This window comes from Daucus carota, chromosome 7 (genome assembly GCF_001625215.2).
Source record: "Daucus carota subsp. sativus chromosome 7, DH1 v3.0, whole genome shotgun sequence".
Taxonomy (NCBI): Eukaryota; Viridiplantae; Streptophyta; class Magnoliopsida; order Apiales; family Apiaceae; genus Daucus; species Daucus carota.
Window position 1 is genome coordinate 11,423,338 of NC_030387.2, and position 16,297 is coordinate 11,439,634.

The following is a 16,297-nucleotide window of genomic DNA, read 5'->3' on the forward strand; positions in this document are numbered from 1 at the left end:
CGTGTTCTTTACGGTGATGGTCGATGGGCTGAGACGGAGATGTCAAGTTGGAGCGATGAAGGGAGGAAGGAGATGGGGATTGGGGCATGGATATTGAAAAGATAAGCTATTGAAGGTTATGTTATGTGTATGTGGTAACTCTTTGTACCTGCATTTAATTGGTTGCTTTTAGTTGATTTCAGGGTTATTTTTAGTTGATTTCATGGTTACTTTTGTGATATTAGTATTGGCCCCGCAAGGGTGCTCATTTTTGCCATTTGCAACCACTTGCAACTTATTATGCAATTAAATGTAATTTTCAATAGATTTTTTCAAAGTTGCATTTGTGGTTGCTAACAGTTGTAGATTTGGTTGCAGATGCAAACATCGCAATTTATTTTTAAAGATAGTATTTTTGCAATTTGTTTAAAAAATGACAGTAAATTTGCTAAAATTCTTTTAGACATGGGTATATATGAAAAAACCCCAATATTAAAAGGTTGATTGATTGGTTTATATATAGGTTTATAGGTCTTCTTAAATTATAGCATGTAAAAAAAATATTTTAACATTTAAATTATAATAAATATGTTCGACCTAGTTTGGTAGCACACTTGCAAAGACTACGACAAAAGCTCAAGAGTTAATAAGACAAAGATCGCCGATTCAAGGAGATGTCAAGTCACCATCTACTTGGATTAGATAAGATTAAAATAGTTAGTTTCCAGGTTTCTTTTTATACAATGTAATCTCAGTATAATTAGTAGTTTAAGAAAGTCACATGGGCTGCAATTTGTTGGTAGCTGCAAAGTAGAGTCTACTTTGTAGTCCCCCAGAACCCGTGATGACAATGATATTTAGTTCTTGCTAGTCATATTGGAAAATATCCTTCATTCTATTGTATCGATTGAAAGAAAACACTTTGTAACTCTTGAGAGAACAGAAGCTCAAGAAAACACTTTCTTGAGATTGTAACAACACAACGAAATAAGTGAAATATTTATTTTTTGAAGTAATCCTTCGATATTCTTGCAAACTCACATTCTTGGTTGTTGATAAACTTTTAATCTTGAATTAGTTGTTGATTTAAGATTCGAATTTATGAGTATTGCTTTCAACAGCTCTCTTAATACATTTAAGGGCCAACAACACTTATGAATCAGATTGTTGATAAACTTTTAATCTTGATTTAGTTGTTGCTTTGAGATTCGAATTTATCAGTATTGCTTTCAACCGCTCTCTCCAATACATTCAAGGACCAACAAGACTTATGAATCCAATCGAAACGACAGCTTTTATATTCAAATGTCATACTTCAACTCATTGAGTTCATAAACCAATCGTTGTTCAAGTGTCAAATAGGTATATGACCTTCATCTATTCAATATGATCGTTTGGCTAAACTTATTTTTCAGAAATAAAAACTCATTTCTGAAATAAGTCTTTATCTTTTTTCCCACAAAATGAATATTAAACACTTACTTAGCATTCATATCCAAAAAATTTATAAAAATATACATTTTTCTTAAAAAGGCTTAATTTTCACAGCCAAACAGGCCATTCTGTTATTTTTTACGAGGATTCTATGCTCCATCCGTTCTATCATATCTTCTGTTAACAGTGAGAAATCAGTAATTTGATATATGCAATGTTCTAAAGTGTTTTAAATTAATTCTGTTGAGAATGTAAACGGTAAATACATTTGACAAAGAACAGATAGTTTTAGTGCTATCACAGTGATGGCACATTGCATTATGGCCTTTTAAATCAACTGAGGACTATGGAGATACCTGGTTCAGTTTGTAATGAACAAACATGATACAGATGCTTTTCTCAAAAATTCAGCTTGGAACTAAAATATTGGAATGCCACTTGTATGCATATGGAGTTTGGGTACAAATTGATGCTAATAAACCTGCATAACAGACTAAATTTCGAAGTGCACTACTCTTCTGCAATTCGTTTTCTATTAACCTGTAGCATGAGTCTACAATATTACATTCTTGGTGATTTTACTATGGTAACAACAAAAGAGGTTTACGGTTGCACATTTTATATTCTTTTCAGTTTCATGTTCTTCACTTCTTCAAGAGTCAGGAAGAGAGCAAGGAGATGGCTAGTGATGCTATTGATTCAAATTCTTGAAAAAATTTCAGACAATACCCGGATCAAGATGCTGACGTGGTAGCTGGGCAGCTATCCTTTGTGCAGGCCAAGATGTCTCTGTAATCGCGGGATATTGTAAAGGAATCATGAACTCTCCCATCACTGCTCTTTTTGTATTCAAATAACATGTTTTGATGGTCAAACGCGGTAAGTTTTACATATCCATAATCCACATCCTTGAAAATACTCCACTGGGTCTGAATGGAGCTGAATTCGGTAAGGCTAGCTCCTCCGCCTCCAGCAACCACATGTATTGTTCCATTTAAGGAGCCCTTGTAATTCTTTTTCTCTTTGCTTGTGCATATATTCTATTAAAAAAGGCCATCATTAGTTGAAAGACGTAACTTGATCCAATAAACATGTTTAGTATGTAAACAAAACTTATATCAACATCTTTTGTAATAAAACAAGGATGCTGCTGCAGTTACTGGCTTTCATTTTCTCAACAAAAATGTCTGAACTAAATAAAATGATAAAATTTAGTTTAACTTCTGAGTTTATTAGTGATTCATTTATAATTTTCGTCAAGAGCAAGCTAGATGTCCCCAAGAAAATTCAACATAATTTTGACCTCATCACCATCTAAATGCACAGATATTATAATGATATCTGTACCTGGTAGATTGGACATGTTCTTTCGTAATTATGTGCATGGCCATACAAGGCTATATCAACCTTGTACTTCTGCCAGAGTATCTGAAGGCTCTCCCTTCCCATTGGTTCAGCAAATGATCCTTCATCAGCATAAAAAGATGTAGAAGAATAACCTAACACGCGATGGGCAAGAAAAATCAACCATGGTTGCTTCTGCCTATCCACAGATGCCAGGCAGTGTTCAATGAATTTATACTGTTCTGTTCCCTCTCTCCAATCATGTTCTGTATCAGCAACACAGAAACGGAACATGCCATAGTCTGTTGAGTACCTGGTGAGGGCTAGTTAAGTTAATTTAAAGCATTTTCTAATACTTTGATGCAGATGAATAGTTTGCAGAAAAGACAAGAGAAAGATGGTCATTTTAATAAGAAAACTTCTAGAACAAATGTTGATCTGTCAACCCCAGACAAACATATCATTTACTCCTCTCAACCTAATGTTACAGAGTACTGCACTTTCTCTTTAGTTTCACAATCTATAAAACTGTCTAGGACAAGTTCAGCATACGTATGTCCAATAGTCTTTCTACATAATTCATTTACTAGGACAAAATTTTGATTTTAATTATGAAAAATCATGTAAATATATTTGTCACTGCCTTAACTTTGATTAGAAGAAACAGGAAAGTAAAACAAGAAAAGAGTACTAGGTTACACAAGATAAATTGATTGATACCAGAAGTTAGCTCTGTTCTCAGCAGGAACGTAGAACATAGTCTCAGCGGGGACACCACATTCTCCTCCTGAATCCATGGTATTGTAGAAGGATCCTGAATCTGGCCAGTCGCGCTCATGGTTTCCGCTGCAAGATCAGATCATTTTGCCACTTTAGACAAGCAGATATCAATAAAAATTTTACTGATGCTAAAACAAGTAGTGTACCTTGCTACCATATAGGGTACTGCAGAGGCAATTGGTTCAACCTGAGACGTAAACTGATCCCACTGTGACAGATAGCCACTGGCATAACTGAGATCTCCTATGTGGAAGACAATGTCGGTGTCTTTTAATTCTTTTATAAGCTGTTTGGTAGTCTTTAAGGCCCCATGTTGGAAATCATTATATTCATTGGATCCATCAGCCTCCTCCTGCATGTTATTATAGGTAACAATAGTATCAACATATATATGATGTTGCCATATAGGTATATGTGACTGAAATAGTAAATGAAAATGTGGCACTATAAATATTTGAATATTCACAAACTAAAAGTAATATATCTTTGGGCCATATTAGAAACTTAGGATACATCATTCATGACCAAAAGAAATATAGGGACGCCATAAGACCCAAAAACCTTAGCTTGTCTGGGAAGTTGGATTTCAATTCAAATTTTGGATTTGTACAATTGACTTGTTTGGATAATCAAGAGATTTTGGATTTAGATTGATCAAATTTAAAATAATTCACATTCAAGTATATATTTGAGAATTCGACATGACAACTCAATTCATGTAACTTGAAATGAAGTCCATGTTCTCAAAAACAATCTTTAAGAGATTTATTAAAGCTCATTCTATAATCTAAAACATTAAGTAGATATATTAGAAGATATGAGAGTTCCAACCTTTCCCATGTCACCAAATATGACTACTTGCTGTAGAGAGTTTTGACCAGGATATGGAGATGATTTGAACCGATACGTATGGCTCCAGATATATGTTCCATTGAACAATTTATGCCCCAGCTTGTAGGTGTACCTTCACGAATAATATGGATTATCAGTTGTAAACAAATATAAGCTGTGAGTTATAGATGCTTGTTTCCTGGTCTCGAAATGCATGCAGGAAACTCTGAAGAAATGGTGCCAGATGAAAAATGTCCATCTTTCCACAAGTGTCTGTAGAATTCTATCTATTTCAAGAACAAGATGAATTTATCATTATCCTGAAATTCCGGGTAGGGCAAATTGTGGCATACATTGAATTGGGCCACAACTCCTTCAAAAAGCTGGTATGGATGAATCCAGGATCCCGCCACCCTACGGTTCTTGCTGGTGCACCTGCATCAAGATATACCTAGAACTGCTTAATAACCATGACACTATAATTTCTTGATTAATCTCAACACGGTGGCAACTCATTTTATTTTATTTGGCTAACAGTGGTAACTCATTTTATTTACCAGTGGCAACACTGCCAAGGTATAATGCTAATTCTTGATAGATATGTCAGTAGCTTTAGAATAAGTGTGTGGTGAATATTGTCCATTTCCTACTAGTTATTGTTACTTCTCTACTCTAAAAAAGTTATATCAGTCGCAACAAAAAGATGTTCCTCATACAATAAACTACTGACTGGTATCAGACAACTTAAGAACAAAAACCTAGGAGAAGTGCCAATAAAGTTTTACGGCATTCATAGCTTTAACTATCTGCATGTACCAAACTTTCTTCATGAAAAGAAAAAAAAAGATGATAAATGCAAGAATACCGTTTCAGATCTTTTGGCTATAAGTAGTGAGAATTGGTGGTGCGAAGAATCGTTAAACTTCTAATTAAGTGCAGTAACATCATAATAATTCCTGTAACATTGGCAAAGATATGTACAGACCACACATAGTTTTACGGTCAAAAGTCAATGTCACTGCTGGAGTACGTGTCTGTTCTTCTCCTTGCTGACCCCACTGAACAAATGGTTCCGCATCACTGATCCCATATCCGCTAGTCCATGTTACTGTCATCTAAAAATAGTTGATATGGATGTATATAAGGATGTCATCTAAACAATTAAAAGGAAAAGGAAATATATGAAAATTAAAAATTTTGATATACTATTTTTTAAGATTCACAATGAATAGGCCACGAAACGAAATTATGAGATACAATTTAACTTACTTCATTCCACTCCTTTCCTTGAGCAAGGCGTGGATAAACAGGAGCATTTGGGTTCGCATAGGAAACAACATTTGACACTGCCACTAGCTTTGGCTGTTCGGTAAAAATACATAATCAGACGGCAATAGATGTTGGGAATGGTAGAATTGTGGAAGTGTGTATTACATGTTCATGAGAAGTATACAATAGCACATGTTAACAGTACTACCACAGCCTCATCTAAAAAGAAAATATGGTTAAAAAAATACAAAGATACAGACCACTTCAGGCCCTGGAATGGGCTTGAGCAAGAAGCTCCATGGCACAGGGACACCATTTATTTATAAGCTTATTTGTTAAAAATTTCAGCAAGCTTAATGTGTGTAATTTAGGGGCCTAATTTTAGTTGACTATGTATAAGCTTTTTCAGGTAAAATTTAGATAAATTCCATATAGGTGAATCCATGTAAAACTGTGACAGGTTTCTGATTATTATCATGGGGGCAAGTGAACTAAATAATTGTTGTGCATAATCAATATATTGATTTTTAAGAGGATAGTGTCTCGTTGTCGCTTGTTTAATAGTTACATAAGTGTAAATATTTAGCTTTTAAGGGCCTACTATTTTGTATGTCACTTCTTTATTAAAAAATCATAAATGCTGAATGTTTTATATCTCGTAAAGAATACTTCCTCCATCCGAACTTGTGTGACTCTTTGATTTCTTGCATGCATTGTGAGGTGCGTAGAAGAGTTAACTGCATATAATAATTATTGATGAAAATTGTTTAAAGAAGTTCAAATTTTTATAGAAAACAGAATCTTCTAAAAAATATCATGTGCAAGTACCTCTTTCAAACACATCGATATATGAGTAAATAGTACACGGGTCATGTAAATGGGATGGAGCCATGGAGGTATTAGAAAATATTACAAATGGGTCATAATTGGCATATACACACTCATGTAAGGACCGAATATTATAATCTAGCACTGGGCCTTCAAAAATTTTGAGACAGCCCTGTATGGCTGTATCACTTGTTTAAGACTAACCAACATAATGTAAAATTCTCCAAAAAAACATATGAACACTTTCAGAAGCTGATTAGAACTCATGTCAGAAGCAAAAATACTATTAAATTCAGTAACAATGATTTTAGATGAGAGTTTGGACTTTGGAGGATTCTATTCTTCAAAACAGCTATTTGATATAACATTCTAGGAGTTCTACGCATGGGAAGGCAAAAGAAGGGAGAAACAGATTGAACTAGGTGAAGGAATTAAATTAGAATACACAATTGTCATTCACTCTGAACACTTAAAATAAAAGGGGAAACAGGTATATGTATAAGCCATCAGGTTATAACAAACATACAATTGTTCTAACATGTCATCCAGCTTTCACCTAATATAATCTAATGAATAATGTGATCCACTTACTGAACATAAATTAAACAGCATCAACGGAAAAGGACAAAGGTCAAAGAACAGGAGTTTCATTGTCTGTAACCTATTTGAAAATTAGGCTTCAATAGCATTTCATGTGAAGAGTTAGACGACTAACAGTCTATCTAGCACTTGGTAATAATATTAAGTGTGCAAATTATGTAATTGATTTAAAATCAACCATATGACTAGAAAACCCAAAGGGATTACAGTTTACTTGACAATTAATCATATAGGGAAATGTATATCTAAGTTTAAGGTAGGCAGCTCTATACATACATTTAACAATCCGCCCTTAAATACTGCAAAAGAAAAGTCTGATCGTTGATTGACCATTAGAAGCTTCAAAGATCCTTTTCCATTATCTTTGTACTTTGGGCTACTATAATTTGCATATTGGTACTGCAAAAAACATAAGACTGAATAAGAAAAGCAATGCCCCAACAAAAGGCTTGAGAATCATACATTCATTTACAGCAAAGCAGTTAAAAAGTTTTGAACACAAACCTTAACAGGAGCAGTGCATAATGCCGGAGGATAACTTCTAGGATTTTCAAGAGGGCACGTGGACGCGCTGAGAGAAAGAAAAGAAAAATCCAAATTCAGCTCACTGGGATAAGAAATGTAGTAGTACATTAAAACAAGTAACAGTATGCTAAGGAAAGTACTTTACCTGAAATTAGCAGGGGAAAACACTCCAATCCAATCATCAATTGAAGGATTTGGAATGCTATATTCAAGTGTAACCCACTCCGAGTTCTGACCCTTTAATGGAAAAATATATGCGTTAATCGGCGACTCCTGCTAGTTGTCATGACTTCCAATCTTACCAAATTTGGGTACTATTGTAAAGATACAAGGACTACCCATATTGGAAACTTGACAGTGATATTTTTAATCTTAAAACTATAAGTTTGATCAAGGTGAATGAAAGAGATAACATTAGTGGCATACTTAGAACTGAATTAAACTCAGTGAATGTAGTAAATCTTACTTTCAATCCAAGAATTGTAGGAGATGCTTTGACATAAGCAAGCTCATCAATAGCAAGTTCTGCTTTGTGAACTGCTATTCTCGATAGAGGATGACCTCCATGTGATGTCACTTCTTGTAAGGTCCCGATAACCCCTAAAATTGCTAGCAAAGTGAAACCAAGAGCATGCACCATCCTGCCCAATATCTGAAATTAATCAAATATCAACATATACAAACTACTCACTTATCTTATTTAAAAAAAGATAAGATTTTGATTGCTTTACACCATCTAGCTACTAGATTACTCTATCAGCTCAAGATTGAATTTTTACCCCGTGAGAGAGAGAGAGAGAGAGAGAGAGAGAGAGAGAGAGAGAGAGAGAGATAGAGAGAGAGAGAGAGACTTTTTGGAGAAGTGGATTGGAGCGGTGGAGTATGATCAAGAGAAAGAAACAGCCAACTCCAGTTCAGTGCATTGTTGGTGAAATCAAACAAGTTATATCCTGCATAACAAAAACAAGATTTGCTAGACTAGTTTGCTGCACGCGAACTTGTATTCACAAAGGTGAAGTCAAAGCAATGATGTTTTGTTTTTTCGGGAGACAAATCTATAAACAGGCGTCGTCTAAGAGCATCTCTGATAAGTTTTTTATTGGGTTTTATATCAAAGTGCCCACCGAACTCGTTAAAATGTATCAATTACCTACTCAATCTCCACGACGACTCATTTAGCATACTAAAATCGTTTTATATATCAATGAGGTGTCTCAATGTGGCGAGTGAGAAGATACTGAAACAGTCTATAAAAGGCGTCGATGCGTTTGCTAAAGAAGTCATTAGGGCAAGGAAGAAAATTTTAATCTAGACTCTATCTGCGACCCTCTCATAATCTACGCGTCATGTTTAGGTTATTAGAGATGATATTTTCCCAGACAGCACAATTCTGAAGAGCGGAGCAAAAGTAATTTACTCAATCTACAATATGGGAAGGATGGAAGGAATATGGGGAAAAGACTGCTTGGGATTCAAGCCTGAAAGATGGCTCAGAGATGGTCGCTACATGAGCGAATCAGCCTACAAGTTCACAGCTTTCAACGGGGGTCCTCGACTCTGCCTAGGAAGAGACTTTGCTTACTATCAAATGAAATATGCAGCAGCTTCAATTTTATTCAAGTATCAGGTTAAGGTGGAGAAAATGAAGCTGAAGGTGGACAGATTGGAGGTTAGATGGGTAAAAGAATTGCTGCAAGAAGGAATAAAGTGGACATTAACATTTTATGTTTAAGAGATTAAAAAAATTTAACAGCTTGATATATATAATGATTTTAGTATGTTAAATGAGTCGTCGTGGAGATTGGGTAGGTACTTGATACATTTTAACGAGTTCGGTGGGCACTTTGATATAAAACCCGTTTTTTATTTGAACTCTTAAATTAAAAAATAAAGAGTCATGTTAAATTTTGAGCTCTTCCAATGGTGCTCTCAAATCACTCTTTAAAATATAATATAATATTTGGCTCCTAGTGAGTTAAGACATTGAAAAAGATTTCAACTCCAATGCTCCTCTTTATACTTGCTCCTTATTCATATTTTATTCATATAAATGTGAGAGAATAGTAAAAAGAGAGAAATGTTGTAGGTAAAGTTGGAGGGAAATCAATATTATATTCATGAAAAAAAAGTTAAGAGCTCTTACATGCTCTTTAAAAGAGAGGAGAGATGATAAGCTCTTAAATTTTTAAAGAGCTTCTAAGAGCCCATTGGAGCTCTAATTTTTGCTTTGCTCTTTAAATTTGAAGTTAAGAGCTTATTTAGAGAGCCCCTTGGAGATGCTCTAATGAGCATCTCCAATAACCTCCTCACAGTGGCTCTTAAATTAAAATTTGAGGAGGATGAGATTTTTGCTTACTCCAATAAGCTCCTAGTTGCTCTTAAATTTACTAAACTTCTCCTCTCTCTCCTCACTTTTAAGAGCTACTAGTCACTCTTAACTAATATTTTATAATATACTTGTAAGCACACATTCTCTCTCGATCCCCTTTCTTTTGTACTTTTATGCACATGACTTGCTTTTAATAATATAAAAACAAAATAAGGAGTGAACATAGGAGTATTGTTGGAGTTGAACCCACTTTAAATCACTAAGAGCCAATAATTTATATTATATTTAAGAGTGGGTTAGGAGACTATTGGAGATGCTCTTAAAAGCTTAAGAATCTCTTCTCTCTCCTCAATTGTAGGTGCCACTAGATAGCTCTTAACTAATATTTTTTTATAAGTTTGTTTCACTTACTCTCTTTCTTTCCACTTTCTTTTATCTTTCTATAAGTTCAATGTATTTTTAATAATATAAAAATAAATAAATAGTGGATATAAAGAACATTTTTGGAGTACATCTATACTATATTATAATAAGCCAACATGGGTATAATTTGTAGTCGTACAAAATTTTGGTTTGGTCATCTCCTTTTTAACTACAAGTTTGTCACATGTAAACTTCTCTTACTCTTATAATATTAAAGAGTTTTATATGGTTCAAATTACAAACACTTATGATGTAGTACAAGATATAAACTCCACCATTATTCTTTTAAATATAATTTATATACTGTTCATATACTATATTATAATAAACGATATTGGTATAATTTGTAGTTGTCTAAAAAATATAATAAGTTGATAAATATAATCCGGTTAAAATCCAATTCATTAATACAAAAATACTAATAAGATGATGTTAAAATTTTAAATTATAATTAATAAATTACGAATTCTATACTCGCCCGTGCTTTGCACGGGTTAAAGGCTAGTATACACTAAATTGCTAAGAGCTAATAATTTATATTATATTTAAGAGTGATTCTAATAGTTTATTGAAGATGCTCAAATCTAATATCGTGCTTCTGTCCAAGAGCAAATAATAAGGGGTTAATTATCTAGTTGATCACTGAATTAGGCTTAATGTATCAAATTGGTCACTGAACTCAAAACGGTATCAAAATGGTTACTGAAGTGGTCATAAATATCAAATAAGTACCTTGAAATATAAGTTTAAGTAGAAAAAATATTATTTATAAAATTTTACACATTATTTTTGAATATTACCAAAACGAAGTAAAAAGTTATGACTTCTACTATTTATGATAATATATTTAGATTTTATCAAATTTATTCATTATTTATTTTTAATTAAAACAAAAAAAATAACTATATAATAAAAAATAAATAATAAATAAACTTGATAAAATATAAATATATTATATTAAATACTAGAACTCATAAGTTTTTAGTTGGTTGCGGTAACATTTAAAAATTATATGTAAAACTTTATAAATAATATTTTTACTACTTGAACTCATATTTCAAAGTATTTGTTTGATATTTTTGGTGACTTTAGTGACCATCTTGATACTGTTTTGAGTTCTGTGACCAACTCAGTGACCAACTTGATTATTAACCCAAATAATAAGCACTCACTTTCATGAAAATGACTTAATTATATTGTTACGAATCATTTATACTCATTATTCATCAACCAATCAAAGTTTACCACAACAAAAAAATTCCACCAACTCTCTCCGTCACTCTAGAGTGTTTGTTTTACGCATTCTGAGACTCCTGTACAATATAATTTTATAACTTTTTTTATAATTTTTGTTTTTATGAATAAAATTGTGATGTTCAAATTTTTATTTTGAAAAAAAAATTAATAAATATATTATAAAATTATATTGTAAATGAGTCTTAAAAAAGATATTTAAAAGTAACGAAATGAAACGAGATAGACACCTGGAGTAATATTTTAAGAGCCAAACAACCCCACAGTATGAAAGAAGACCAGGATAGCTGCACCAGAAAGTAAACTGGCTTTTCCCCACTAATTTTTCAACATATTATGGCCCAAAAAAGGCTTCATAAGTTAGTACTATTTAATTTACCCGTCAGACTATCAACGTGAAGGTGTTATTATTTATTTTCAAGTTAAGATAAAGATTTTGATTGTTACAAAAATTCGATAATTTGCTCATTATTTTTTTTTTTGCTAAATAATTTGCTCATTATTTTATGTGCCAGAAAAAAAAGGCTCATATCTCATGCTCAAGTATTTCATGTCGAGAAAAAATTTGATTGTAGCTCTTTGCATCAACTTGATACTTTATGGGAACAATTTTCTTTAATCTGAATTATCGTATGGAATATAAGATCTTTTGGCATCTCTCATTCCGTTTATCAGATGTCAATTATTCCAACATTGTCAAATATATGTTCCCTTTGTGAGCTTAACAATTGTATAGAAACAACAAAAGTTGCAGAGTGAAAATCTAACGATTCTTAATGTTTCGGAAAGCTCTTTCAATCTGCTTTCGTTTACAATGTTTTCTCAGATTTATTTACTCTCCTACAAAGAGTACACTATAATTTTAAAGAAGCAAACCCATAAAAACAAGGGATCATATATAATCTGCACCACTCTAGGTACAAGCAACATGCTCCCAGTAAACATTCAGAAATTAGTGATCAGATTCAATCACAATGCATTTTTGCAATAGGGGTAGGATATGGAGACCACCCTATTGTTTTGTTTACATGAGCATGGAAAGTCATGTTAAGTATGTACATTGTTTCATGTTAAAAATGAATATCCAATCTCCCAATGCTAATGTTTATAGTTCAGTTGGATGAATTCAGGGTCACTATGAGCCAAACATATACATAAAGGTAACACTTGCTCCCTCCATATTCTGTAAAGGAACAAGAGCTTGCCATGTCTATTTTACTCCTTATCCTTTGATTTCGGATTGTAGTAAAGATATAACTCATGGGACGCGTTCCAGTACTCTCTGCAGTGCTTGCTTAATACCTTCTTGATCAGGTATAGTAGTCAGTTGTATTTATTGCACCTGAAACGCAAACAAGGATTTCAATATGTATGGATGTAGAGTCAGAAGACTAGACCACTGTACATACCTGTCGTCCAGCTCGAGCAAGAAGAGTGCATTGTCCATCAATAGATGGGGCCTGTGGACAAGGAAGATTGGAGTAAACATGAAGAAACTCTCACATTTGATAGCCAAAGCTGCAGATCTTGTGAAACCACCCATTTCTCAAATCCTTGCCGTGTGATTTGTACATCAGTTATACTAGACCACAAGAGCACAAAAGAATAAGTGCACAAGGTTCAAAGTGTCCTCACTTTCTTCCCTATCTATTTTTTCAATTTTAAAATTTGTATGTCTCCGGATTTTTGTTTCAGTGGATTAAAATGTGAAAAATTCCTTGGTATACTTTAAGTGTAAACAAGATGCACAATAGTGTACTAAAAGAACGTTAGAACCATTTAAAATATTTCGCAGGTCAAGTGGAAAAGACAGACATACCCATCTTCCTGCAATAACTCTTCTATAATTGTTTTAAGCCCCTGAAGAGGCTCGATATCGTAGCTCTCATCTTCGCCTGAAGATTCAAAACCAGCTGAACCATCCTGTTAAGGTTGAGATGATCAATAACGGACTAACTAACAAGACGAGACGAAAAATAATATGGATAAGTTCAAATGAACTTGGAAAACTTTATATACCTTGGGAATCACTTTGTCTTTCTAACAAAGGATCCTCCTCTAATTGCTTAATAGACAATGTAATCCTTGACTTTGCCCTACTAACATGTTTTAAATTAGAGCCGTAGCGATAATAATGACAATTCCTTACATTATGAGGTAAAACATATAGCTATAGCATTACAAGGGAGTAATTAAACCCGAGTTTCTGAATTTCTACTTCTGAAAGTATCTAACGTTTCTTTTCATGACACACAGTGATAGATGTATAAAGCTGAACACCTTCCTCATAAAAAGTGAAGATAACATATACTCACGGAAATTATCTGAACACAAGTATAACTCAATAGAGTAGGAACTACAAAGTCTGTGCATCATTTTTATAGCACAGCTTCACCTACCACAGAGGCAAGGTACTAACATGCATTCTTTTTCTTTTTTTTTTTTTTTTTTCTTTTTTTTTTTTTTGACAAATATGGCTTATAGCCTTACAAGTCGAACCCAGGACCTGGGACGACAGAAGATAAGTTCTTTACCACTGAGCTATCCAACCGTACTAACATGCATTCTTTCTTATTTACTGCTAGATTCATAATGGATAATGCTATATTACTGCGTGGACTGATATGGAAAGAACCAAGTGTTATCAATCAACAAAGCAAATGCTCATGTGACATTTTGTCAGTTTATCTTGTTAGTGCAAATCGCATTGTCTTTCCATATATTACCAGAAGATCATGCGAAAACTAAATGATCTCCCAACTAATTTAGCTTACAGTAATCTAAGTACAAGGAGATATTATATTGCAGTAGCTAAAAGAATTATATTACCTATCTATTTTTATAATTTTTACCCGCACTTCATCACCCTCCTGTAGCACATCTCGTACGTCTTGAACCAAATCCCAAGACACCTCTGAGACATGTACAAGACCAGTAAGATGATAACAACCTGCAATAGTTTCTGATGACATCAATAAACAATAACTTTCAATATAAGTTATTTAGCAACAAAAAAAAAACATAAAACTTTCATTAGAAGTAAAATCCATTCAAATAATATTAGTGAAGTACTATCTGGGAAACGTAAATGAAGAAATGCACCATAATATTATCCTCTCAGATAATATTAGTTTTTTACTTGTTTCGTCTGCCTGGATTACCTGAAAGAAGTATTCATGAAGATACTAACTATACAAGACAAACAGTTGCACTCTATCTTACACAACTAAATCATCTGCCCTAATAGATTTTCAACTTTTATGTTATTTGCTTAATAGTTGCAACATCTCAAATTGACCACGTATCGTTGAGGTCTGAGTGCTACTTCACTTTTCTTTCCTTCAAAATTTAGCTTATCCGGAAGCAGCTATCTTGAAAGGTACTTCACTGACACAATATAATAAGGTACCTTCACGGAAATGAGAGAACCCTTCAAAGCTTTTGCAATCTCTTGAATGCTCTTATTTGGTTCTGCATTGGCAATAAAATAACAGTAGTGCTCGTACTAACACAGAAGTCTTTTATCACAAAACATATGAACTTTTTGCAGGAATGGATTCTAGTAAATGATGATACAAAACATCTCTCTATAATTAAACCATCTTGCCAGATTCTGAAGTTACAAAGATACACAGTAGTACTTTAAAGGTATTAATTTCCGTAATATAAATTAGTAGTTTCATATAAAAGCAAAATGACTTAAATTTCCGCTGCTTAAAGCACTGTCAGAAATCACTTGTACTATCTAAGTTTGTTAAAACTTCTTTCTTTCATTATAGGATCAATGAAAATGTTTCTTAGAAAAAAAGAGGTATACAAAAGAAAGTACAATTATGATACGGACTCAACAGTGGAAAGGGAAGGAAACCCAACAAAGACTGAAAGCGCACCAGAAGACCTCCGCCATTGAAGTTTTCAACCCTTCCTCGGTGAATGAGTCCCTTTCCATTGTAAGTTCTTGCTTCCTTCCAATCAGCAACTCCCTAATTCTTTGCAAAAGCAAAGTTCAGATGACATAACATAATCAGTTAACTACAATTTCAAGCTTTACTTTCACAATCCGGCCATACGGGTTGGAGTGGCAATGTTTGACACAACCCGTAACTTGAATTTACAGAGAAACTACCAAATATACGACCCAAAATGACTCGTTCATTAAGTTATAGTACCTTCAACTTCAAGTCTATATACCTTCAATTTCATCAACTATTTCCAAGTTTTAGACCGACAAAAAATTAAAACCGAAACTGACCCCGTGTTTAATGATAAAACCCTGTGAACATAATCTCACTAGTGTTTAAAGGGAAGGAAAGTTATCATCAACAAGTTCCAAGATTAATAATAAGTTGACAAATTATCACAACTATAGCATCCAAAAATCAAAAATATAACTTGAGCTGGAAAAAAGAAAACACACCCGGGGAGAAGGAGCTTGCAGAGCATCATCAGGAGGGGAATGAGTGACAGGTCTAGCTGCAGCTGCAGCAGCCTGATGAGCTGAAACTCTGGCAATGCAGCTAGATGAAGAGTGGTATTTTATCGAAAAAGAGTTCCAGCATAGAATCGAACAAGAGTTCGAGTTGATGTGAGGTTGCCGCAAGAGTGAACAAGTTGAATTAAGAGAATGAAAGCAAAGACAAGAGGAAGCTGAAGAAAAATCCAGTTGATTTGTCAAGAACATGGGCATTCTTGCTTGTCCTC

General features: G+C 33.7%; 1 protein-coding gene and 1 pseudogene across 3 annotated transcripts; both read right to left on the reverse strand.

Moving 5' to 3' along the window:
• Positions 1–1,819: 1,819 nt before the first annotated feature.
• On the reverse strand, positions 1,820–8,670 carry LOC108196857 (probable inactive purple acid phosphatase 1). Of its 3 annotated transcripts, none has more exons than XM_017364327.2 (13): positions 8,442–8,670; positions 8,057–8,231; positions 7,736–7,827; positions 7,570–7,636; positions 7,342–7,464; positions 5,638–5,730; positions 5,354–5,483; positions 4,722–4,803; positions 4,369–4,501; positions 3,684–3,889; positions 3,478–3,603; positions 2,761–3,070; positions 1,820–2,453 (listed from the first exon to the last, which is right to left on the reverse strand). In XM_017364327.2, the coding sequence occupies exons 2-13, from the start codon at positions 8,228–8,230 to the stop codon at positions 2,148–2,150; spliced, it is 1,842 nt and encodes a 613-aa protein (XP_017219816.1). In that variant the 5' UTR covers position 8,231; positions 8,442–8,670; the 3' UTR covers positions 1,820–2,147. The 3 variants fall into 3 exon arrangements, with proteins under 3 accessions (XP_017219816.1, XP_017219817.1, XP_017219819.1); XM_017364328.2 differs by having other exon boundaries at positions 1,912–2,453; positions 8,370–8,495; XM_017364330.2 differs by lacking the exon at positions 8,442–8,670 and adding an exon at positions 8,370–8,430 and having other exon boundaries at positions 1,912–2,453; positions 8,057–8,242.
• Positions 8,671–12,539: 3,869 nt separating this feature from the next.
• On the reverse strand, positions 12,540–15,545 carry LOC108194604 (uncharacterized; annotated as a pseudogene).
• Positions 15,546–16,297: the final 752 nt, after the last annotated feature.

What these genes read in the sequence shown, in the direction of transcription:
- LOC108196857 (XM_017364327.2), bottom strand. Translation starts at nt 8,230, where the DNA reads ATGGTGCATGCTCTTGGTTTCACTTTGCTAGCAATTTTAGGGGTTATC. An exon ending in CTACAATTCTTGGATTGAAA is followed by an intron (nt 7,828 to 8,056) that starts GTAAGATTTACT and finishes TTTCCATTAAAG; the next exon opens with GGTCAGAACTCGGAGTGGGT. An exon ending in GAGTTGTGGCCCAATTCAAT is followed by an intron (nt 4,502 to 4,721) that starts GTATGCCACAAT and finishes TTATTCGTGAAG; the next exon opens with GTACACCTACAAGCTGGGGC.